General features: G+C 42.6%; 1 protein-coding gene across 2 annotated transcripts in view; it reads right to left on the reverse strand.

The window, feature by feature from the left end:
- LOC135526480 (alpha-1,3-mannosyl-glycoprotein 4-beta-N-acetylglucosaminyltransferase B) overlaps positions 1 to 27,115 on the reverse strand; it is a 175,543-nt gene that overhangs the window by 52,242 nt on the left and 96,186 nt on the right. For both annotated transcript variants that reach the window (XM_064954881.1, XM_064954882.1), the window contains 2 exons: positions 23,125 to 23,171; positions 18,224 to 18,337 (listed from right to left, as the gene is read on the reverse strand). In XM_064954881.1, coding sequence (XP_064810953.1) covers positions 18,224 to 18,337; positions 23,125 to 23,171 — 161 coding nt within the window. The remainder of the gene's footprint in view (positions 1 to 18,223; positions 18,338 to 23,124; positions 23,172 to 27,115) is intronic.

Here is a 27,115-nt window from a genome sequence, read left to right on the forward strand (position 1 = left end):
TATATTACAGTATATCACTGGTGACAAGAATGAAATTCAACTAACACCGCAACAGACTATAGGGGAAAATTAGACCTTACCAGTAAAACAAAATAACTTTGGTCAGTGTGGTGTGTGTATGTAACCTTTATTTAAATAGACAAGTCAGTTAAGAACAAATTCTTATTTACAATTAGGCCTACCCCGGGCGCTGCCCTATGAGACTCCCAATCACGGTCGGATGTGATACAGCCTGGATTCGAATCAGGGACTGTAGTGACACATCTTGCACTGAAATGCAGTGCCTTACACCGCTGCGTCTATGTCTGTGTGTTAACTGTTTAACTGTACTAGAATGGTAAAAAGGCCCCTAAATTTTGAAATATCGGTTATCTTTATCAAGGTTTTTGGCAAGGAAAGTATCGGATATCGGTATCGTCCAAAAATGTCACATCGGTGCATCACTAGATAATAATTCCATCCCGCCTGGTCGCAAAACGTGTATGGAGCTGGGGCAACAGTACTTACAGTGGGGCAAAAAAGTATTTAGTCAGCCACCAATTGTGCAAGTTCTCCCACTTAAAAAGATGAGAGAGGCCTCTAATTTTCATCATAGGTACACTTCAACTATGACAGACAAAATGAGAAAAAAAATACCGAAAATCACATTGTAGGAATCTTAATGAATTTATTTGCAAATTATGGTGGAAAATAAGTATTTGGTCACCTTCAAACAAGCAAGATTTCTGGCTCTCACAGACCTGTAACTTCTTCTTTAAGAGGCTCCTCTGTCCTCCACTCGTTACCTGTATTAATGGCACCTGTTTGAACTTGTTATCAGTATAAAAGACACCTGTCCACAACCTCAAACTGTCACACTCCAAACTCCACTATGGCCAAGACCAAAGAGCTGTCAAAGGACACCAGAAACAAAATTGTAGACCTGCACCAGGCTGGGAAGACTGAATCTGCAATAAGTAAGCAGCTTGGTTTGAAGAAATCAACTGTGGGAGCAATTATTAGGAAATGGAAGACATACAAGACCACTGATAATCTCCCTCGATCTGGGGCTCCACGCAAGATCTCACCTCGTGGGGTCAAAATGATCACAAGAACGGTGAGCAAAAATCCCAGAACCACACGGGGGACCTAGTGAATGACCTGCAGAGAGCTGGGAACAAAGTAACAAAGCCTACCATCAGCAAGGGCATTGAAGATGAAACATGGCTGGGTCTTTCAGCATGACAATGATCCCAAACACACCGCCTGGGCAACGAAGGAGTGGCTTCGTAAGAAGCATTTCAAGGTCCTGGAGTGGCCTGGCCAGTCTCCAGATCTCAACCCCATAGAAAATCTTTGGAGGGAGTTGAAAGTCCGTGTTGCCCAGCAACAGCCCCAAAACATCACTGCTTTAGAGGAGATCTGCATGGAGGAATGGGCCAAAATACCAGCAACAGTGTGTGAAAACCTTGTGAAGACTTACAGAAAACGTTTGACCTCTGTCATTGCCAACAAAGGGTATATAACAAAGTATTGAGATTTGTTGTTAACCAAATACTTATTTTCCAATAAATTAAAAATCCTACAATGTGATTTTCTGGATTTTCTTTTTCTCATTTTGTCTGTCATAGTTGAAGTGTACCTATGATGAAATTACAGGCCTCTCTCATCTTTTTAACTGGGAGAATTTGCACAATTGGTGGCTGACTAAATACTTTTTTGCCCCACTGTAGGTCTTAGCTGAGCATCCACTAGTGTGGACATTGGACCAGAGCCAGAGCTACATTGCATGACAAAACAGAACTATCACTAAGACAACACTAGCGGCAGATGGGAATGGGCAGCTGATGATCTGTGTGTGTGACAGCGCCCCATTCGCCATGGTGAACTGAGAGCGACACCCTGTCCTGGTTGTCTTAGTGCTGATGCTCCACGTCTAGTCCAGATCACCGGTAAGTCATCTGGAAGACCATGACGGTGATGACAATTGGTCTGAGACACACTCTTTCTCTCTGTCTCTCTTCCTCTTCATTATCGTCTCTCTCCCTCTTCCTCTTCATCATCTCTCTCCTTCTTCCTCTTCATCGTCTCTCCTTTTTCCTCTTCATCATCGTCTCTCTTCCTCTTCGTCCCTCTCCCTCTTTATCATCGTCTCTCTTCCTCTTCATCATCGTCTCTCTTCCTCTTCATCATCACTGTTACGAGTCTTTCTCCTTCCTCTTCATCATCGTCTCTGTCCCTCTTCCACTTCCTTATCGTCTCTCACACTCTTTCATTTCATCATCGTCTCTCACGCTTCCTCTTCATCATCGTCTCTCCCTCTTCATCATCGTCCCTCATCCTCTTCATCATCATCTCTCTCCGTCTTCCCCTTCCTCTTCATGATCGTCTATCTCCATTGTCCTCTTCATCATCGTATCCCTTCATCATCGTCTCGCTCCCTCTTCATCATCGTCTCTCTTCCTCTTCATCATCATCTCTCTTCCTCATCATTGTTACGGGTCTAGTCTCACTCCTTCCTCTTCATCATCGTCACTCTCCCTCTTCATCACCGTCTCTCACTCTTTCTCTTCATCATCGTCTCTCCCTCTTCCTCTCTCACACTCTTCTTTATCATCTCTCTCCCTCTTTATCATCGTCCCTCTCCTTCCTCTTCATCATCATCTCTCTCCCACTCCCTCGCTCTCCCTCCTCATCGTCTCTCTCTCTCTTCCTCTTCATCATCGTCTATCTCTCGCTTCCTCGTAGTCTTTCGCCCTCTCCCCGTCGTCTCACTCCCTCTTCTTCTACATCATCGTCTCTCTCCATCTTCATCATCTTCTCTCTCACTCTTCTTCTTCCTCATCGTCTATCTCCCTCTTCGTAATCGTCTCTCACCCTCTTCATCGTCTCTCACACTCTTACCTCTTCATCATCGTCTCTCTCCCTCTTCATCATCGTCTCTCTCCTTCCTCTTCATCATAGTCTCTCTCACGCTTCCTCTTCATCATCGTCTCTCCCTCTTCATCATCGTCCCTCATCCTCTTCATCATCATCTCTCTCCGTCTTCCCCTTCCTCTTCATGATCGTCTATCTCCATTGTCCTCTTCATCATCGTATCCCTTCATCATCGTCTCGCTCCCTCTTCATCATCGTCTCTCTTCCTCTTCATCATCATCTCTCTTCCTCATCATTGTTACGGGTCTAGTCTCACTCCTTCCTCTTCATCATCGTCACTCTCCCTCTTCATCACCGTCTCTCACTCTTTCTCTTCATCATCGTCTCTCCCTCTTCCTCTCTCACACTCTTCTTTATCATCTCTCTCCCTCTTTATCATCGTCCCTCTCCTTCCTCTTCATCATCATCTCTCTCCCACTCCCTCGCTCTCCCTCCTCATCGTCTCTCTCTCTCTTCCTCTTCATCATCGTCTATCTCTCGCTTCCTCGTAGTCTTTCGCCCTCTCCCCGTCGTCTCACTCCCTCTTCTTCTACATCATCGTCTCTCTCCATCTTCATCATCTTCTCTCTCACTCTTCTTCTTCCTCATCGTCTATCTCCCTCTTCGTAATCGTCTCTCACCCTCTTCATCGTCTCTCACACTCTTACCTCTTCATCATCGTCTCTCTCCCTCTTCATCATCGTCTCTCTCCTTCCTCTTCATCATAGTCTCTCTCACGCTTCCTCTTCATCATCGTCTCTCCCTCTTCATCATCGTCCCTCATCCTCTTCATCATCATCTCTCTCCGTCTTCCCCTTCCTCTTCATGATCGTCTATCTCCATTGTCCTCTTCATCATCGTATCCCTTCATCATCGTCTCGCTCCCTCTTCATCATCGTCTCTCTTCCTCTTCATCATCATCTCTCTTCCTCATCATTGTTACGGGTCTAGTCTCACTCCTTCCTCTTCATCATCGTCACTCTCCCTCTTCATCACCGTCTCTCACTCTTTCTCTTCATCATCGTCTCTCCCTCTTCCTCTCTCACACTCTTCTTTATCATCTCTCTCCCTCTTTATCATCGTCCCTCTCCTTCCTCTTCATCATCATCTCTCTCCCACTCCCTCGCTCTCCCTCCTCATCGTCTCTCTCTCTCTTCCTCTTCATCATCGTCTATCTCTCGCTTCCTCGTAGTCTTTCGCCCTCTCCCCGTCGTCTCACTCCCTCTTCTTCTACATCATCGTCTCTCTCCATCTTCATCATCTTCTCTCTCACTCTTCTTCTTCCTCATCGTCTATCTCCCTCTTCGTAATCGTCTCTCACCCTCTTCATCGTCTCTCACACTCTTACCTCTTCATCATCGTCTCTCTCCCTCTTCATCATCGTCTCTCTCCTTCCTCTTCATCATAGTCTCTCTCACTCTTGCTCTTCATCATCGTCTCTCTCCCTCTTCCTCTTCATCGTCTCTCTCCCTCTTCATCGTCGTCTCCCTCGCTCTTCCTCGTCGTCTCTCTCCCTCTACATCATCGTCTCTCTCCCTCTTCCTCTACATCACCGTTTCTCTCCCTCTTCTTCTTCATCTCTCTCCCCCTTCCTCTACATCACCGTCTCTCTCCCTCTCTCCCTATCATTCTTTATAATTTTCTATCTGAAAAACTCTCACTCTGTCACCTTCTCTGGAAGACATGGCAATCTCTCGCTCTCTCTCACACACATTCTATCTTGCTCACTTTATTTTCAATCTTAACCACTCTTTTTCTCTGAAATGTTCCCTTTCCTTTATCCATTCCTTCTTATTGTGATTCCATCACACATCCTAACTGTCTCTCTCGCTTTAGCTCTGGTTAATTGCCACATCTTTGCTTTTGCTGTTCCCATATATATTCTCTCTCATGTGTATTTGGTGTGTTTCTCTGGTGTGTTTCTCCTCCCAGACAGAGATCTGTCCTGTCAATCAGCAGTGATGGAAAAAGTACTCAATTGTCATACTTGAGGAAAAGTAAAGATACCTTAATAGATGGTGACTATTGACTCAAGTAAAAGTGAAAGTCACCCAGTAAAAGATTAAAAGTATTTGGTTTTAAATATATTTAAGTATCAAAGTAAATGGAATTGCTCAAATGTACTTACAGTTGAATTCAGAAGTTTACATACACTTTAGCCAAATACATTTAAACTCAGTAAAATTCCCTGTCTCAGGTCAATTAGGATCCACCACTTTATTTTCAGAATGTGAAATGTCAGAATGATTGTAGAGAGAATTATTTATTTCAGCTTTTATTTCTTTTATCACATTCCCAGTGGGTCAGAAGTTTACATACACTCAATTAGTATTTGGTAGCATTGCCTTTAAATTGTTTAACTTGAGTCAAATATTTTGGGTAGCCTTCCACAAGCTTCCCATAATAAGTTGGGTGAATTTTGTCCCATTCCACCTGACAGAGCTGGTGTAACTGAGTCAGGTTTGTAGGCCTCCTTGCTCGCATGCGCTTTTTCAGTTCTGCCCGCACATTTTCTATAGGATTGAGGTCAGGACTTTGTGATGGCCACTTCAATACCTTGACTTGTTGTCCTTAAGCCATTTTGCCACAACTTTGGAAGTACGCTTGGGGTCATTGTCCATTTCGAAGACCAATTTACGACCAAGCTGTAACTTCCTGACTGATGTCTTGAGATGTTGATTCAATATACCCACATTATTTTCCTCCCTCATGATGCCATCTATTTTGTGATGTGCACCAGTCCCTCCTGCAGCAAAGCACGCCCACAACATGATGCTACCACCCCTGTGCTTCATGGTTGGGATGGTGTTCTTTGGCTTGCAAGCCTCCCCCTTTTTGCTCCAAACATAACAATGGTCATTATGGCCAAAGAGTTCTATTTTTGTTTCATCAGACCAGAGGACATTTCTCCAAAAAGTACAATCTTTGTCCACATGTGCAGTTGTAAACCGTAGTCTGGCTTTTTATGGCGGTTTTGGAGCAGTGGCTTCTTCCTTGCTGTGCAGCCTTTCAGGTTATGTCGATATAGGACTGGTTTTACTGTGGATATAGATACTTTTGTACCTGTTTCCTCCAACATCTTCCTGTTTCCTCCAACATCTTCACAAGGTCCTTTGCTGTTGTTCTGGGATTGATTTGCACTTTACGCACCAAAGTATGTTAATCTCTATGAGACAGAACGCGTCTCCTTCCTGGGCTGCGTGGTCCCATGGTGTTTATACTTGCATACTATTGTTTGTACAGATGACCGTGGCACCTTCAGGTGTTTGGAAATTGCTTCCAAGGATGAACCAGACTTGTGGAGGACCACAATTTCTTTCTGAGGTCTTGGCTGATTTCTTTATATTTTCCCATGATATCAAGCAAAGAGGCACTGAGTTTGAAGGTAGGCCTTGAAATACATCCAGAGGTACACGTCCAATTGACTCAACTGATGCCAATTAGCCTATCAGAAGCTTCTAGAGCCATGACATTGAAAAATGACCTTTGTCATTGTAATGGTATTCGTCGTCGGCAGATGAGGAATCATCGGTCCAAAGCGCAGCTTGACAAGTGTTCATGCTTACTTTATTAAAACTGAACACTAATAACAAAATAACCAAGGGAATCACCAAAACAGCCCTGAAAGGTGCAAAACACTAAACAGAAATGAACTACCCACAAAAACCCTGTGGAAAAAAGCTACATAAGTATGGTTCCCAATCAGAGACAACGATAGACAGCTGTCCCTGATTGAGAACCATACCCGGCCAAAACAAAAAAATACAAAAACATAGAAAAAGGAACATAGAATGCCCACGCAAATCACACCCTGACCAAACCAAAATAGAGACGTAAAAAGTTCTAAGGTCACGGTGTGACAGTCATGCACAAAGTAGATGTCCTAACTGACTTGCCAAAACCATAGTTTGTTAGCAAGAAATTTGTGGAGTGGTTGAAAAAGTTTTAATGACTCCAACCTAAGTGTATGTAAACTTCCGACTTCAAACTATAAGTATCAAAAGTAAAAGTATAAACCACTTCAAATTCCTTATATTAAGCGAACCAGATGGCACAATTATTTTTTTTGACAGATAGCCAGGGTCACACTCCAACACTCAGACATAATTTACAAATGAAGCATTTTGTGTTTAGTGAGTCTGCCAGACCAGAGGCAGTAGGGATGACCAGGGATGTTCTTTTGATAAGTGTGTGAATTGGACCATTTTGCTGTCAAAATGTAACGAGTACTTTTGGGTGTCAGGGAAAATGTATGGAGTAAGAAGTACATTCTTTACTTTAGGAATGTAGTGAAGTAAAAGTAACAGTTGGCAAAAATATAAATAGTGAAGTAAAATCCATATACCCAAAACAACTACTTAAGTAGTACTTTAAAGTAGTTTTACTTAACTACTTTACACCACTGCCAATCTGTGAGTTTGTGAGTGTGTGTTCGTGTGTGCCTGTCTGTGTCTGTGTGTAGTGCATGTGTGTGTGTGTGTGTGTGTGTGTGTGTGTGTGTGTGTGTGTGTGTGTGTGTGTTTGTGGCTAGTTAAATACCTAAGCAAGTAGGCCTCCCGAGTGATGCAGTGATCTAAGACACTGCATCACAGTGCTGGCTGTGCCACTAGAGATTCTGGGTTCGAGCTGTGACCGGGACACGGGGCGGCGCACAATTGGCTCAGCATTGCCCGGGTTAGCGGAGGGTTTGGTCGGCAGGGATGTCCTTGTCCCATCGCGCACTAGCGACTTCTGTGGCGGGCCGGGCGCAGTGCCTGCTGACACAGTCGCCAGGTGCATGGTGTTTCCTCCGACACATTGGTGCGGCTGGCTTCCGGGTTAAGTTGGCATTGTGTCAAGAAGCAGTGCGGCTTGGCTTGGCTTCGTTGGGTTATGTTTCAGAGGACACACGGCTCTCAAACTTTCACCTCCCCCGAGTCTGTACGGGAGTTGCAAGCGATGAGACAAGACTAACTACCAATTAGATACCACAAAATTTGGGAGGAAAATAAATAAATAATATCTCAGCGAGGCACGGGCCCCTGTCTTAAGTGGGCCTCATGAATTAGCCATGGCAGTGGCTTTCAGCAGGCACCATTCCCAATGCTCACACTCATTACTGCAGCACATATTGTGCATTCTGAGAGTTTTCAGACCCTTTCCCTTTTTACACATGTTGTTATGTTACAGCCTCAATCAAAAATGGATTTAAAAAAACACAATACCCCATAATGAAAAAGCAAAAACAGGTTTTTAGAAATTATTGCAAATTTATTAAAAAAAACATTAAAAAAACAGAAATATTACATTTACATAAGTATTCAGACCCTTTGCTATGAGACTCGATATTGAGCTCAGGTACATCCTGTTTTCAATGATCATCCTTGAGATGTTTCTACAACTTGGAGTCCACCTGTGGTAAATTCAAATGATTGCACCTATATCAGGTCCCACAGTTGACAGTGCATGTCAGAGCAAAAACCAAGCCATGAGGTCGAAGGAATTGTCCGTAGAGCTCCGAGACAGGATTGTGTCGAGGCACAGATCTGGGGAAGGTTACCAAAACATTTCTGCAGCATTGACGGTCCTCAATCATTCTTAAATGGAAGTTTGGACTGTGAGACTAGTCAGGATCGAGACAAAGATGAACGGAGCAAAAGTATAGAGAGATCTGTGATGAAAACCTGCTCCAGAACACTCAGGACCTCAGACTGGGGAGAAGGTTCACCTTCCAACAGGACCCTAAGAACACAGACAAGACATAGCAGGAGTGACTTTGGGACAAGTCTCTGAATGTCCTTGAGTGTGCCAGCCAGAGCACGGACTTGAACCCAGCGGTGCTCCCCATCCAACCTGACAGAGCTTGAAAGGATCGGCAGAGAAGAATGGGAGAAACTCCCCAAATACAGGCTTGTAGTGTCATACCAAAGAAGACTCAAGACTGCCAAAGGTGTTTCAACAAAGTACTGAGAAAAGGTTCTGAACACTTATGTAAATGTAATATTTCTGTTTTTTTTAATTTTCAATACATTACAATGCAACAATGTCTAGAATAAGGCTGTAATGGAAAAAGTCAAGGAGTCTGAATACTGGTCTAGAATCACTACCAGTCTTCAGTAAAGTACCTCTCCTCTCATCTCTGATCTATAATCACTACCAGTCTTCAGTAAAGTACCTCTCCTCTCATCTCTGATCTATAATCACTACCAGTCTTCAGTAAAGTACCTCTCCTCTCATCTCTGATCTATAATCACTACCAGTCTTCAGTAAAGTACCTCTCCTCTCATCTCTGATCTATAATCACTACCAGTTTTCAGTAAAGTACCTCTCCTCTCATCTCTGATCTATAATCACTACCAGTCTTCAGTAAAGTACCTCTCCTCTCATCTCTGATCTATAATCACTACCAGTCTTCAGTAAAGTACCTCTCCTCTCATCTCTGATCTATAATCACTACCAGTCTTCAGTAAAGTACCTCTCCTCTCATCTCTGATCTATAATCACTACCAGTCTTCAGTAAAGTACCTCTCCTCTCATCTCTGATCTATAATCACTACCAGTCTTCAGTAAAGTACCTCTCCTCTCATCTCTGATCTATAATCACTACCAGTCTTCAGTAAAGTACCTCTCCTCTCATCTCTGATCTATAATCACTACCAGTCTTCAGTAAAGTACCTCTCCTCTCATCTCTGATTTATAATCACTACCAGTCTTCAGTAAAGTACCTCTCCTCTCATCTCTGATCTATAATCACTACCAGTCTTCAGTAAAGTACCTCTCCTCTCATCTCTGATCTATAATCACTACCAGTCTTCAGTAAAGTACCTCTCCTCTCATCTCTGATCTATAATCACTACCAGTCTTCTGTAAAGTAACTCTCTTCTCTGATCTATAATCATTACCAGTCTTCAGTAAAGTACCTCTCTTCTCTGATCTATAATCATTACCAGTCTTCAGTAAAGTACCTCTCTTCTCTGATCTATAATCACTACCAGTCTTCAGTAAAGTACCTCTCTTCTCTGATCTATAATCATTACCAGTCTTCAGTAAAGTACCTCTCTTCTCTGATCTATAATCATTACCAGTCTTCAGTAAAGTACCTCTCTTCTCTGATCTATAATCATTACCAGTCTTCAGTAAAGTACCTCTCTTCTCTGATCTATAATCATTACCAGTCTTCAGTAAAGTACCTCTCTTCTCTGATCTATAATCATTACCAGTCTTCAGTAAAGTACCTCTCTCCTCCTCGCCGCATCATTTGTTATTATTTTTTCTTTCCCTTCCCTTTTTCATTCATTCATTCATTCATTCATTATCTCCTCTCTCTCATTGTTGTGTGTGAGTGTATGGATGAATGTGTGTTTCTGGCAGCATTTAGGATTGACGAGACTAGTAATCCTGTCAGAGTAAACCTGTTAAAAACCTCTAATCTGAACAAATCTCCCTGGATTACACACACAGGTAAGATGGGGAGCCTGGCACACCCACTGAAAGCAGAGGGGAGGAGAGGAGAATGGAAGAAGTTGGGGAGGGGAACTTCAGATTTACTACATCTTTGCACAGCTTGATATCATTCTTCTGTGTTTCTATGATAAAGCATATGTCAAAGTAGCCAAAGTAGTTAGGTACCCAGTAAGTTTATTATATCGCCACTATTCTATTCTAGAGTTTAAGTGGTGCAAGAGCTAAAGTGAGTTTACGGATTCCTTTGCCTTGGTAATTAAATAACAATGGCTGAGTTAGGAATAGAAGAGCTATGAACAGTAGCACAGACACACAGACACACAACTGACTTGACTTCACTCAGCCAGCCTCCTTCAGCTAGCCTGTTCTTCATCAAAACCACGCATCGCAGCCAAACACTAAATAAAACAAAAGAACAGACTGACTGCACACAGAAATGAGAAATGAAGTCTCAGACAGTCAGACACAGACACTAATAAACAAATGAAGGCCCACAAACGTAGGTGTATAAAACACTCACACACACTCAAACACAGTGTTAAAAAAGTATTCAAACCCCTTGACTTTTCCCACATTTTGTTGTGTTCCAGCCCGCATTTTAAATTGATTCAATTGAGATTGTGTGTCACTGGCCTACACACAATACCCCATAATGTGAAAGTGGAATTATGTTTTTTAGAAATGTTTATAAATTCATAAAAAAGCAGCAGTAAAAATGTGCTTAACAAGTCACATAACAAGTTGCACGGACTCACTCTGTGTGCAATAATAGTGTTCAACGTGATTTTAAATGCTTACCTCATCTCTGTACCCCACACATACAATTATCTGTAAGGTCTCTCAGTCGAGCAGTGACTTTTAAACAATGATTCAACTACAAAGAACAGGGAGGTTTTCTAATGCCTCGCAAAGAAGGGCACCTATTGGTAGAATTGTAGAAAAAAATGCAAACATTGAATATCACTTTGAGCATGGTGAAGTTATTAATTACACTTTGGACAAGTGTCCTTTCTAACTCAGTTGCCGGAGAGGAAGGAAAGCATTCAGGGATTTCACCATGAGGCCAATGGTGACTTTAAAACAGTTACAGAGTTTAATGGCTGTGATACGAGAAAACTGAGGATGGATCAACAGCATTGTAGTTACTCCACAATAGTAACCTAAATGAAAGCGTGAAAACCAGGAAGCCTGTACAGAATACAAATATTCCAAAACATGCATCCTGTTTGCAATAAGGAACTAAAGTAAAAGTGCAACAAATGTGGCAAAGAAATTACCTTTATATCCTGAATACAAAGTGTTATTTTGGGGGCAAATCCAACTCAAGACATCACTGAGTACCACTCGCCACATTTTCAAGCATATTGGTGGCTGCATCATGTTACGAGAATGCTTGTCATCTGCAAGGACTAGGTATTTTATTTTCGGGTAAAAATAAATGGAATAGAGCTAAAGCACATGCACAATCCTAGAGGAAAACCTGGTTCAGTCTGCTTTCAGACTGAACCAGACACTGGGAGACAAATTCACCTTTCAGCAGGACAATAACTTAAAACACAAGGCCAAATATACACTAGTGTTGCTTACCAAGACTACATTTGTATTGACATTTTTAAGGATCACCATTTGCAGTAGCAACTCTTACTGGGGTAAAGCAAAATTAAGTTAGTTCTACAATTTTAAAAACATTACAATGGATTTCACAACACATTAAGTATGTGCCCTCAGGTCCTTACTCTACTACGACATATCAACAACACAAAATCGATGTGTATGTGTGTGTATAGTGCGTATGTTATCGTGTGTGTGTATGCATGTGTCTGTGCCTAGGTTTGTCTTGCTTCACAGTCCCTGCTGTTCCATAAGGTGTATTTTTTTAATCAGTTTTTAAATCAAATTTGACTGCTTGCATGAGTTACTTGATGTAGGATAGAGTTCCATGTAGTCATGGCTTTATGTAGTACTGTGCAACTCCCATAGTCTGTTCCGGACTTGGGGAGCGTGAAGAGACCTCTGGTGGCATGTCTTGTGGGGTATGGGTGGGTGTCCGAGCTGTGTGCCAGTAGGTTAGACAGACAGCTTGGTGCATTCAACATGTCAATATTCTAAAAAAAAAAATAATTACAATGCTTGTCTTTCATAATTTGGTTAGATCTACTTGGATGTGTATTGTTAGAGTTTGTTGCTGGCATGTCATGCCTAAGTTTGATAATCTTGCCAATGAACATTTCATTCAAGTGTTGGCAATATCAGTGGGTTTTGTGATGAATGAGCCATATGATTCCAAAATGTAAATTAAGGTGCTCCAAAGCTTTTTACTATCATTCTTCATGTCATTTGTCTTTGTTTCATAGTGTAGTTTCTTCGTTTTATTCAGTTTAATCACATGATTTCTCAATTTGCAGTACGTCTGCAAAGTGACTTATTTGTCATTCCTTTTTCCTCATCCCTCTCAACCAAAACATTTTTTCAATTAATCATCAATCCACTACAATTTATGTGTTTATACAACCATTTTCTTAATGGGTGCATGTTTATTAGTAAATGAGATAAGCAATTTCATACAGTTGAAGTCGGAAGTTACATACACTTAGGTTGGAGTCATTAAAACTCGTTCAACCACTCCACAAATTTCTTGTTAACAAACTGTAGTTTTGGCAAGTCGGTTAAGACATCTACTTTGTGAATGACAAGTAATTTTTCCAACAATTGTTTTCAGACAGATTATTTCACCTATAATTCACTGTATCACAATTCCAGTGGGTCAGAAGATTACATACACTAAGTTGACTGTGCCTTTGAACAGCTTGTACCTCAATTAGAGGTGTGCCTCTGGATGTATTTCAAGGCCTACTTGCAAACGCAGTGCCTCTTTGTTTGACATCATGGCAAAATCATAAGAAATCAGCCAAGACCTCAGAAAAAAATTGTGGACCTCCACAGGCCTGGTTCATCCTTGGGAGCAATTTCCAAATGCCTGAAGGCACCACGTTCATCTGTACAAACAATAGTACGCAAGTATAAACACCATGGGACCACACAGCCGTCGTACAGCTCAGGAAGGAGACATACTTTGGTGCGAAAAGTGCAAATCAATCCCAGAACAACAGCAAAGGACCTTGTGAAGATGCTGGAGGAAACAGGTACAAAAGTATCTATATTCACAGTAAAACAAGTCCTATATTGACGTAACCTGAAAGGTCGCACAGCAAGGAAGAAATCACTGCTCCAAAACTGCCATAAAAAAGCCAGACTACGCTTTACAACAGCACATGGGGACAAAGATCGTACTTTCGGAGAAATGTCCTCTGGTCTGATGAACTGAAAATAGGACTGTTTGGCCATAATGACCATTGTTATGTTTGGAGGAAAAAGGGGGTGGCTTGCAAGCCAAAAGTACACCATCCCAACCATGAAGCACGGGGGTGGCAGCATCATGTTGTGGGGCTGCTTTGCTGCAAGAGAGACTGGTGCACTTCACAAAACGAGATGGCATCATGAGGGAGGAAAATTATGTGGATATATTGAATAAACATCTCAAGACATCAGTCAGGAAGTTAAAGCTTGGTCGCAAATGAGTCTTCCAAATGGACAATGACCCCAAGAATACTTCCAAAGTTTTGGCAAATGGCTTAAGGACAACACAGTCAAGGTATTGGAGTGGCCATTACAAAGCCCTGACTTCAACCCCATAGACATTTTGTGGGCAGAACTGAAAAAGCACGTGCGAGCAAGGAGGCCTACAAACCTGACTCAGTTTCACCTGCTATGTCAGGTGGAAATGTCCAAAATTCACCCAACTTATTGTTGGAAGCTTGTGGAAGGCTACCCGAAACATTTGACTCAAGTTAAACAATCTAAAGGCAATGTTACCAAATACTAATTGAGTGTATGCAAACTTCTGACCCACTGGGAATGTGATAGAAGAAATAAAAGCTAAAATTACTATTATTCTGGCATTTCACAGTCTTAAAATAAAGTGGTGATCCTAACTGACCTAAGACAGGGAATTTTTACAAGGACTTAATGTCAGGAATTATGAAAAACTGAGTTTAACTGTATTTGGCTAAGGTGTATGTAAACTTCCTACTTCAACTGTAAATGTGTCAAGTGTAGCGTCTGATTGCTCGTCATTACACTCCACGGACCAACAAATATTCTTTACATTAACAACATAGGAATCACTACAAAACGTATTGTATGACCTCTTATACACTATATTAGGCCCAGCCTTTGGAACTTTGGTTTTCCTAGATATGGCTACTATATTGTGATCACTACATCCAATGGATGTAGCCGTACAATGCTTTGAAAGGATCCAGGAACCCAAATGAACCCATCCAACTCAAAATATGAGCTTTGTTTCCAGAAGCTATCAAAATCGTCAATAAATGTGACACCCATAAAGCTGCAATAGTCTCGTAGCCAGTTATGGAGGGCGAAAAGTCTACTGAACCGTTCAATGCCGCGATTTAGAGAGGGCAGAGGGCCAGATATTATGGAGCGCTTGTTGGTGTCAAGTAGTGACCCAATCCGTTCTTTAAAATCAATCTTCAGCTGTTCTGAGCTGCCCTTCATAATGCCAATAAACCCACATGAACTTTGACAGACTAAATGTCCTGATGCTGGTTTAAAATGTTTGGCAGCAGCTTATTGATGTCCTGTACTTGTGCTCCTGGAAAGCACTAAGTTTTTGCTACAAGGACATTTCTCACCATTGAATGGGGGAGGGGGTGGTAAGGAAAATATATTTTAAAAAGATGTGTGTAAATGTGTGTATATATATATATAATTGGTGGCTGACTAAATACCTTTTTGCCCCACTGTACATATAAATACACACATATATACATATATATATATATATATATATATATATATATGTGTGTATTTATATGTACAGTGGGGCAAAAAGGTATTTAGTCAGCCACCAATTGTGCAAGTTCTCCCACTTAAAAAGATGAGAGAGGCCTGTAATTTTCATCATAGGTGCACTTCAACTATGACAGACAATGAGAAAAAAAAATCCAGAAAATCACATTGTAGGATTTTTAATGAATTTATTTGCAAATTATGGTGGAAAATAAGTATTTGGTTACCTACAAACAAGCAAGATTTCTGGCTCTCACAGACCTGTAACTTCTTCTTTAAGAGGCTCCTCTGTCCTCCACTCGCTACCTGTATTAATGGCACCTGTTTGAACTTGTTATCAGTATAAAAGACACCTGTCCACAACCTCAAACAGTCACACTCTAAACTCCACTATGGCCAAGACCAAAGAGCTGTCAAAGAACACCTGAAACAAAATTGTAGACCTGCACCAGGCTGGGAAGACTGCATCTGCAATAGGTAAGCAGCTTGGTTTGAAGAAATCAACTGTGGGAGTAAATATTAGGAAATGGAAGACATACAAGACCACTGATAATCTCCCTCGATCTGGGGCTCCACGCAAGATCTCACCCCGTGGGGTCAAAATGATCACAAGAACGGTGAGCAAAAATCCCAGAACCACACGGGGGACCTAGTGAATGACCTGCAGAGAGCTGGGACCAAAGTAACAAAGCCTACCATCAGTAACACACTACGCCGCCAGGGACTCAAATCCTGTAGTGCCAGACGTGTCCCCCTGCTTAAGCCAGTACATGTCCAGGCCCGTCTGTAGTTTGCTAGAGAGCATTTGGATGATCCAGAAGAAGATTGGGAGAATGTCATATGGTCAGATGAAACCAAAATAGAACTTTTTGGTAAAAACTCAACTCGTCGTGTTTGGAGGACAAAGAATGCTGAGTTGCATCCAAAGAACACCATACCTACTGTGAAGCATGGGGGTGGAAACATCATGCTTTGGGGCTGTTTTTCTGCAAAGGGACCAGGACGACTGATCCGTGTAAAGGAAATAATGAATGGGGCCATGTATCGTGAGATTTTGAGTGAAAACCTCCTTCCATCAGCAAGAGCATTGAAGATGAAACGTGGCTGGGTCTTTCAGCATGACAATGATCCCAAACACACCGCCCGGGCAACGAAGGAGTGGCTTCGTAAGAAGCATTTCAAGGTCCTGGCCAGTCTCCAGATCTCAACCCCATAGAAAACCTTTGGAGGGAGTTGAAAGTCCATGTTGCCCAGCAACAGCCCCAAAACATCACTGCTCTAGAGGAGATCTGCCTGGAGGAATGGGCCAAAATATCAGCAACAGTGTGTGAAAACCTTGTGAAGACTTACAGAAAATGTTTGACCTCTGTCATTGCCAACAAAGGGTAGAAAACAAAGTATTGAGATAAACTTTGTTATTAACCAAATACTTATTTTCCACCATCATTTGCAAATAAATTCATTAAAAATCCTGTGTCAAAGAGTTCAATCTTGGTTTCATCAGGCCAGAGAATCTTGTTTCTCATAGTCTGAGAGTCTTAGGTGCCTTTTAGCAAACTCATAGCGGGCTGTCATTTGCCTTTCACTGAGGAGTGGCTTCCGTCTGGCCACTCTACAATAAAGGCCTAAATGGTGGAGTGCTGCAAAGATGGTTGTCCTTCTGGAAGGTTCTCCCATCTCAGCAGAGGAACATTGGATCATTGAGCAATCAGAGGTCCTTCTCCCCCGATTGCTCAGTTTGGCCGGGAAGCCAGCTCTAGGAAGAGTCTTGATGGTTACAAACTTCTTCCATTTAAGAATGATAGAGACCACTGTGTTCTTGGGGACCTTCAATGCTGCAGAAATGTTTTGCTACACTTCCCCAGATCTGTGCCTCGACACAATCCTGTCTCGGAGCTCTAAGGACTATTCCTTCAACCTCATGGCTTGGTTTTTCTCTGACATGCACTGTCAACTGTGGGACCTTATATAGACAGGTGTGTGCCTTTCCAAATAATGTCAATGTGATTTTCTGAATTTTCTGGATTCCGTCTCTCACAGTTGAAGTGTACCTATGATAAAAATGACAGACCTCTACAAGTAGGAAAACCTGCAAAATTGGCAGTGTATCAAATACTTGTTCTCCCCACTGTACATAAGTGTTTTCTATTTTTTACACGTTAGAATTTTTCTTCCACTTTGACATTACTGAGTATTTTGTGAAGATCGTTTACAAAAAAAGGACTAATCCATTTCAATCCCACCAAAATGTAGAAAAAGTCAAGGGGTGTGAATAATTTCTGAAAGCACTGTTCATACATAGACAGTCAGAAAAACAAACAGACAGGCAGACAGACACAGAGGCTAATGCATGCACAGTCATGCACATTACATATTCACACACGCATGCACGTGCGCGCGCATACACACACACACACACACACACACACACACACACACACACACACACACACACACACACACACAGCAGGGTGATAAGTAAGTGAAGGGAGATGTGGTGACACTGAAGTGATGTCATCAAGTCACACAAGGACAGAGCAGTGGAGAGCTTCCTCATGTCAGACTCAACAAGACAGCACACACATACACGCACACACACACACACACACACACACACACACACACACACACACACACACACACACACACACACACACACACACACACACACACACGCTCAGTTCAATGGAGGCTGCTGAGGGGAGCACTGCTCATAATAATGGCAGGAACAGAGCAAATGAAATGACATCAAACACATGGAAACCATGTTTGATGTATTTGATACCATTCCACTGACTCTGCTCCAGCCATTACCACAAGCCCATCCTACCCTAATAAGTTAACACCAATCTCCTGTGGCCCAGTTTCATTTTAACAAATTGTCTTGGAATCCTCTAACCAAACAATGGGCCAAGGTTCAAGACATGAGTTACATTTCAACTTGTCTCCTGAAATGAACTGCAGTTGAACCCTCAGACAATTGTGAAAACTGCTGAGAAGGCTGCAGTCTTACCTGACCCTCTCCTTGGGGTCTCCGAAGGACTCTTTGAGGCGGGAGAAGTCGGGGTAGAAATGGACAGACGGAGATATGACTTCCAGAAGACCTGACTGGATCTCCACTGGAAACCTGACAGAGAGAGGAGAGAGTGTTGGCGAGGGGGAGAGAGAGGGGAAGAGAAAGAGTTGAACAATCCCAACTACTACTATCACATAGACACAGTTATGATAGATACAGGCAGACAGACCAACAGCCAGACAGACACAAACAGGCAGATAGACAGGCAGACAGACAGACAGACAGACAGACAGACAGACAGACAGACAGACACAGCAGTATGTGGGTCCCTGCCACCCTTTCCACAAACACTATTGACTTCCTCTCTGGTCAGGTGGTTGATAGGTGGTAACCAGGGGAGATGGAGACAGGATCACGCACACACACACACACACACACACACACACACACACACACACACACACACACACACACACACACACACACACACACACACACACACACACACACACACACACACACACACACACACACACCACCACTGTTGTAACATCTCCGTGGGAGGAAGGTGTCAGATTACAATGTATGAAGACAGAGAGACAAGCCATTCAGGAGAGAGACAGGGGTCAGGTCTCAAGTGTGTAATCACTAACCCTGTCAATCAACCAGGACAGGAGAGGTGTGTGTGCCTGAGGAACCACACACTCACACACACTAACGCACAATAGTGCACACACACACACACAAACACACACAACCAACCCCTCTCTCCTGGGTCTTCAATCTCCCTGAGAGAATGTCGAGGTGACAGGGGGGACATTCAACCTCCCTCCTCCCCTCTTCACTTCCCCCTTCCCTCCATCGACCCCCATAGCCATCTCCAGCCTCGATCCCAAATTACACCCTATTACCTATGTAGTACACTACTTTTTCCGATGGCCCATCTGGTTCTGGTAGTGCTGAGCGATTAACATACATGTAAGTTAATTTTCGGTTTCTAAACAACTTAACCAACCGACGTCGGTTAAATTATTTGAATTCCATTTCTGTGAGCTCAACACACAGTTTCTTTAGAGTTGTAGCTTCCAACAGGCCAATATTCTACATAGTTTAGCGCAGAAAACGTGGTAATTAACTACAATGACCATAATCCATTGCGCACCTACTTCTCCGGTTCGTGTGTTTCTTTTACACCAGCTACATTAGTTAAGTTAATGTGGGACAGACACAGATAGGGAGAAGTGAGAAGAATGCACAATCTTGAGGGATAGAGAGCAGTTGCTTCGCGAGGTATCTCTACATGATCTAAGTGATTGATAGTTGGTATTCAGCAATCATAAAAGTATGCCTTATTTACTTTAAGGAACTACTAAAATAGTGATTTCATCAGACAGCATAGGCAGCAGCTCTATAGAGATGAGATGACTTGGAATGAAATAATAAAGTCTTCAATTAAAACAAATGTAATATACACAACAACTGAAATATTTTATTTGAGTAATTTGAATACATTATGGTTAATAAGTGATAAGCAGTAATGTCAGTCACTACCATCATGGGACTTTTATTTATTGTTTTATTCTGTGTTGTTACAGCATTCAACCTACATAATGCATTTCATATTTTGTTAAAATTATTGAAACTGAAATCCTTGATTATTTTTTAATATTTATTTTACCAGGCAAGTCAGTTAAGAACAAATTCTTATTTTCAATGACGGCCTAGGAACAGTGAGTTAATTCCCTGTTCAGGGGCAGAACGACAGATTTGTACCTTGTCAGCTCGGGGATTTGAACTTGCAACCTTTTGGTTACTAGTCCAACGCTCTAACCACTAGGCTACCCTGCCGCCCCATTCTACATAGTTTAGCGCAGAAAACGTGGTAATTAACTACAATGACCATAATCCATTGCGCATCTACTAATAATTGAACCGAAACAACCTCCAAAAGCACTAATCACTCAATCAGTCTTTGATCAGAAGTAGTGCACTATATAGGGAATAGGGTGTCATTTGGAATGCAGGACCTCCCGTGAGGTGAGGTGACCCCCTTAGCGGATGTAGGGAGTGACAGCAACGAAGTGACCACTGGTATCATCTTGGGTCAAAATGGCCACCTCGGCAGGAAAAGACAAACAGGAGTCTAAAACAGCAGGCTCTAAAACCTGCACCGTGGGCATGTTGTGAGAAGGATTCTGTATGTTTAGATAAGGTGCTAGGAGGAAATTAATAACAGGATGGAAAGTGGTGTTTGTGTGTGTAAGAGTGTGTTTGTGTCTGTGAGAGACACAAAGAGAGAGAGAGAGAGAGAGAGAGAGAGAGAGAAAGAAGGAAAGAAAGAAAGAAAGAGGGGAAGAGAGAGAGACAGAGAAATAAAGAAAGAGAGAAATAAAATGGGACAGATCTGTTTCTGTCTCTCTCCAGAGATCAGACAAAGCCAGTAAACAGAAAAGCATGTGTCTGTATGCAGGTGTTTATTTAATACGAAACTGTTGTTCATTTACTCTCTAGTGCTGGTGTGAATGCAAATAGGATTACTTATCAGCCAGTATTTTATGTTATTCCCCTCACTATTTTATAAGAAATATATTAGGTATTTTAACATTTTGAATGCACACTATCATTAATCTGTATCCTTTTGTGTTCAGAAAGTACCTATTCTCACTCATACGTCAAAACATCAATAGTCTGACTAAATATTTCACTGTGTATTAACATTACCTATATCCACATAGTTGTAGAGCAATGTAGAGCAAACAAGTGCCTCAAGCAATGTGTAGTCAAAGTAAAGTAGGAGAACCCCCATGGATTCTGAAGGCACTCAGATTTACACTACAGCCCTAAGGGTAAACAGACAGGAACAGTGTTAAAACACAAAGGCATTCCCAAGGAGACCTGTTTCTCTGTTGTTGAGTCCTTTGTGGTTGTGAATTCTATTTAGGTTGCTTATTTTGTACTCTGTGTGTGTGTGTGTGTGTGTGTGTGTGTGTGTGTGTGTGTGTGTGTGTGTGTGTGTGTGTGTGTGTGTGTGTGTGTGTGTGTGTGTGTGTGTGTGTGTGTGATGGAATGTAAACAGGATACGTTCAATTGCACACACACACACACATACACAAACGTACATTCAAATAGACACATGCACACAGAAAGAAGACAGATGTGCACACGTGTCGAATAGATCAAGGACTTACACACTCAAGCAGAGATCAAGCATGACATATGCACACACAAGTAAACTCAGCAAAAAAAGAAACGGCCCTTTTTCAGGACCCTGTCTTTCAAAGATAATTTGTAAAAATCGAAATAACTTCACAGATCTTCATTGTAAAGATCTTATACACTGTTTCCCATGCTTGTTCAATGAACCATAAACAATTAATGAACATGCACCTGTGGAACGGTCGTTAAGACACAACAGCTTACAGATGGTAGAAAAATAATGTCACAGTTATGAAAACTTAGGACACTAAAGAGGCTTTTCTACTGACTGAAAAACACCAAAAGAAAGATGTCCAGGGTCCCTGCTCATCTGCATGAACGTGCCTTAGGCATGCTGCAAGGAGGAATGAGGACTGCAGATGTGGCCAGGGCAATAAATTGCTATGTCTGTACTGTGAGATGCCTAAGACAGCGCTACAGGGAGACAGGATGGACAGCTGATCATCCTCACAGTGGCAGACCACATGTAACAACACCTGCACAGGATTGGTACATCCGAACATCACACCTGCGGGACAGGTACAGGATGGCAACAACAACTGCCCGAGTTACACCAGGAACGCACAATCCCTCCATCAGTGCTCAGACTGTCCACAATAGGCTGAAACTGGGGGCTTGTAGGCCTGTTGTAAGGCAGGTCCTCACCAGACATCACCGGCAACAATGTCGCCTATGGGCACAAATCCACCAGACAGGACCAGACAGGACTGGCAAAAAAGTGCTCTTCACATTCGAGTCACGGTTTTGTCTCACTAGGGGTGATGGTCGGATTTGCGTTTATCGTCGAAGCAATGAGCGTTACACTGAGGCCTGTACTCTGGACCGGGATCCATTTGGAGGTGGAGGGTCCGTCATGATCTGGGGCGGTGTGTCACAGCATCATCAGACTGAGCTTGTTGTCATTGTAGGCAATCTCAACGCTGTGAGTTACAGGGAAGACATCCTCCTCCCTCATGTGGTACCCTTCCTGCAGGCTCATCCTGACATGACCCTCCAGCATGACAATACCACCAGCCATACTGCTCATTCTGTGCGTGATTTCCTGCAAGACAGGAATGTCAGTGTTCTGCCATGGCCAGCGAAGAGCACGGATCTCAATCCCATTGAGTACGTCTGGGACCTGTTGGATCGGAGGGTGAGAGCTAGGGCCATTCCCACCAGAAATGTCTAGGAACTTGTAGGGTGCCTTGGTGGAAGAGTGGGGTAACATCTCACAGCAAGAACTGCCAAATCTGGTGCAGTCCATGAAGAGGAGATGCACTGCAGTTCTTAATGCAGCTGGTGGCCACACCAGATACTGACTGTTACTTCTGATTTTGACCCCCCTTTGTTCAGGGAAACATTATTCCATTTCTGTTAGTCACATGTCTATGGAACCTATTGAGTCTATCTCTCAGTTGTTGAATCTTATGTTCATACAAATATTTACACATTTTAAGTTTGCTGAAAATAAACACAGTTGACAGTGAGAGGACGTTTCTTTTTTTGCTGAGTTTATAACAAATACAGCAGTTACTCACCCACACATACTCACATTTGCACATGAACATGCAAACATTAAACACAGGTAGCAAACACACACAATAACTAGTCATGTAAAAAACACACACACACACACAAACACTCCCCCTTCCACACCCTGGCTCCATGGAAACACCATCCCATCATGCCACGGTACTTACAGGCGTTTGAGGTTGTCAGCCACGCTGTTGGCGTACTGTTGGTCCGTCTGCAAAACATGAGAAAACCCCCCTGAATAAAACCAAATGTTCATGCCTTTGTTGTGCCATTAACATATAGTATGGCTACAGAAAGGTATTGACATAGTATACATTCTGTTACTATGTGCACTGCAATACTGTACACACATCAAGTTTTACCTAAAATAATGTTGCCTTTGTCAGCTACAATCTTCCCTGGATACAATATGGAATAAAAATCACTAAATGCTTTTTTATCACAACAACAACGTTACAATAATTGCGCAACGGTTCAATAGTGTTCCAAGACGGCCACCGTGGGGCTTGTGGGCTGTTCCAGTTTCTTCCCAAGTGGAATCAGCCGCTTGATGGTGTAATTATCTGGCTCAGTATGAATCCAGCATCCAGAGCTGTGATGAGGTCAGGGAGAGGATAACATGTACACACATGTATTCATCCACCGACCAGGTTTGAGCTGGGACTACTTCTGCTTGACTACTTCCATATAGATCCATAATCAAACCCCAAAACATTGTGCTTGTTCAAGAGGATATGCCTCAGCAAACTAATGCACAGTAACTTCATGCAATACCAACTAATATTGTATAACTAACAGCTAATGCCATCTTTCTTTGGCTGTTGCCTTGCCTAGTCATTCCAATCTGGAGGACCAACTCTAAAAATAATGTATCGGAAATGTATCGGTCATTAAACAGCAAATGATTACAAATTCCCTGACTATGAATCTCCATCCTGAAAGGTTTATGGGTAGAGGGAAGGATGGAGGAAGCATCGGAAGTGGAGAGACAGGCGCAAGAGATCAGATGGCCAACAGGAAGCACCTGGGATCACTTTGACCGCATCCTCTGCTTCTCAAATTAACCGTCCGAGAGAGGAATAGAGGGATGTAGGGAGGGAGGGAAGAGGAATTATCACAATGAAAACAATATATCCTGTCACATTTGAATAAAACATTTTGTCCTGTTTTTGTCCAAACATTCTCTTGAAAAACAAGAAAAACCATATATTCCTTTCTAGGGTTTTGGGGCCTTTGAGCAGACAGACAGTCTTGCCCAATTCCAAATCAATCCCTAAACCCTAGCCCTAGGTACTTTGTGTAGATTTGAAAAGATTTTGAATAGGTATGAGGAATATACTGTGAAAATCCCAACTAGCCTATGGGACGGCCATGTGAAACTAAGACCTATCCATTCATTTCAAATCTATATGAAATGTGTAGGGGTGGACTGTTGGCTATAGAGGCGGAATTGGACATTTGAAACCGTGACTGTAAACAGTGTGCACTAGCCTGAATGCTTTCTCAGAGCTAGTCCACCAGGAAGGATATTAAGAGGGAGGGAGGCAGAGAAAGGGGGATTTGTTTAAGCATTACTTAATCTCCCATGTCAAAGACGAAGCAAGGACTAGGGAAAGAAGGGGAGAAGTGTGTGTGTGTGTGTGTGTGTGTGTGTGTGTGTGTGTGTGTGTGTGTGTGTGTGTGTGTGTGTGTGTGTGTGTGTGTGTGTGTGTGTGTGTGAGTGAGTGAGTGAGTGAGTGAGTGAGTGAGTGAGTGAGTGAGTGAGTGAGAGGGAGAGAGAGAAGTTGACAGAAAAAAGCTGAAACACCCGACTGTTTTCATCTCTCCAAGAGGCTGGCGAATGCTATATTAGGCTCCGTACAACACCAGACCCCCCACCCCTTCCTCAGGTGTGAAACACTCCATTGGTGGATTATACAATGAGGGGTCTAATCTTGATTGGTGATTCCAGCCGGTGTCTTTTCCACAAGTTACCACCGGCTAAATCTTTGACCTTAAAATGCCTATTTACTTTGTTCCATCTGACTGCGCAAGCCACTGTCTCATCAGCCCTATCCACTGTCTCATCAGCCCTATCCACTGTCTCATCAGCCCTATCCACTGTCTCATCAGCCCTATCCACTGTCTCATCAGCCCTATCCACTGTCTCATCAGCCCTATCCACTGTCTCATCAGCCCTATCCACTGTCTCATCAGCCCTATCCACTGTCTCATCAGCCCTATCCACTGTCTCATCAGCCCTATCCACTGTCTCATCAGCCCTATCCACTGTCTCATCAGCCCTATCCACTGTCTCATCAGCCCTATCCACTGTCTCATCAGCCCTATCCACTGTCTCATCAGCCCTATCCATTGTCTCATCAGCCCTATCCACTGTCTCATCAGCCCTATCCACTGTCTCATCAGCCCTATAGAACTGTCTCGTCAGCCCTATCCACTGTCTCATCAGCCCTATCCACTGTCTCATCAGCCCTATCCACTGTCTCATCAGCCCTATAGAACTGTCTCGTCAGCCTTATCCACTGTGTCATCAGCCCTATCCACTGTCTCATCAGCCCTATCCACTGTCTCATCAGCCCTATCCACTGTCTCATCAGCCCTATCCACTGTCTCATCAGCCCAGGCAGTGAAGTTATAAACTTCATCTCCGCTATAAAAAGCATCTAAACATTATCTCACATTACTTTTAGACTAACATTTACATTTCGACAGCGGAGGTTTGTATAAACATTGCTGTCTGTCTCGCCGACATTTGCAACATTGTTTCAATATTAATTTGATATCCAACTATCCCATAGTAATGAACGTGTAGGGGTCTGGAGTCGGGACGAGAGAGAGAGAGAAGCAGGCAGTGTTTTTCAGCCACTCATGAATCAGCTGGCATCATTTTTATGGATATATACAAAGAAATGTCAGTTGAAAAAAGGTTAAATGAAATGAAGTGCAGCTACTTTGCAGTCTTACCAGCTTCAGTTTGAAGTTATTGTGTTAGCTGTGTTGTTGGCTAGCTCCTCTGAACAATAGTGTCCTAACGAGAAAGCACATTCTCTATGCCAGGCGAAATCGTGCCTCATTAGCTCGTTGCTATGGATGTATCCAAATAAATGTCACTAGAAAAGAGCTTAAACAAATGCAGCGACTGTTGTTATTCTGTCTGCACTGTTTGATGTAATTGTAAGTTAGCCGCAGTTTGCTCGCTAACAAGCAAGGGATACGAATGTTGCCAGCCAGTATGACAATGGAACATTAAGAACAAACGACTGGGTCGCGTCCATAGATTCAGAACAAAAAGACTGAACAACTGGGTCGCGTCTCTGGCAACCGAACCAATAGAACGAACGACCAGCCGGCTTGGGTAGCAACCCTAGATTTGTGTCGGGACTATATCTTGTGGAAGGATTAAATAGTACAAATAAATTAATCAAAATAACATTTTTTTTAATGAAAATATGTCAATCATTATTTGAATATGTTGGTAACCCATTGCATAAAAGTGATTATACCCTCGAAACTAGTGTTTGGAGGATATATTGGCACAGTTTGCCAGCCCTCAACTTAGTCTCTGGCCAAACAACAACCGTGCCAATATACTGTATAGTGCCAATATATACTCCAAACACTGGCTTCTCTGGCATTATCACTGAAATGTACCACATCCAAAGAGGTGAGAAACATGACCTCAGATTATTCATTGAGGTTGACAACTGTTGGCTGACAGTGTGTGTTCAGCCAGTGGGACGTGTCTAGCTTAATGTACAGTTAATATACAGCCCTATACTGTAGCCATACTTAATTGAATGATAAAAAGCTCATAACACATGAACTCGATGGTATTATTGCTTTTATACAACGAGTTACCAGCATTGAAATGCAAGATTATTTCACAAAATGTGATGCTACATTCACTAACACTGGTTGTCAAATGCAATGTAAGGCATTCTCTGGTCGCTAGTTCTATTCGTATTGACTGCCATCTAAAGCAAAACTACCCAAGCATGGTTGATAGTTCCAGAACTTTGCAGGTTGCTATGTCAAACAATTGCAATGGAGGCTCTTACCCCTCTTGCTAGCTAGCCAACTATACAGCTAACACAAGCACTTCTGAATGAAGCCGGAAAGACAGAAAACTAGCTGCATTTAGTTTTGTTTGACCTG

Source organism: Oncorhynchus masou, chromosome 32 (assembly GCF_036934945.1).
Source record: "Oncorhynchus masou masou isolate Uvic2021 chromosome 32, UVic_Omas_1.1, whole genome shotgun sequence".
Lineage (NCBI taxonomy): Eukaryota > Metazoa > Chordata > Actinopteri > Salmoniformes > Salmonidae > Oncorhynchus > Oncorhynchus masou.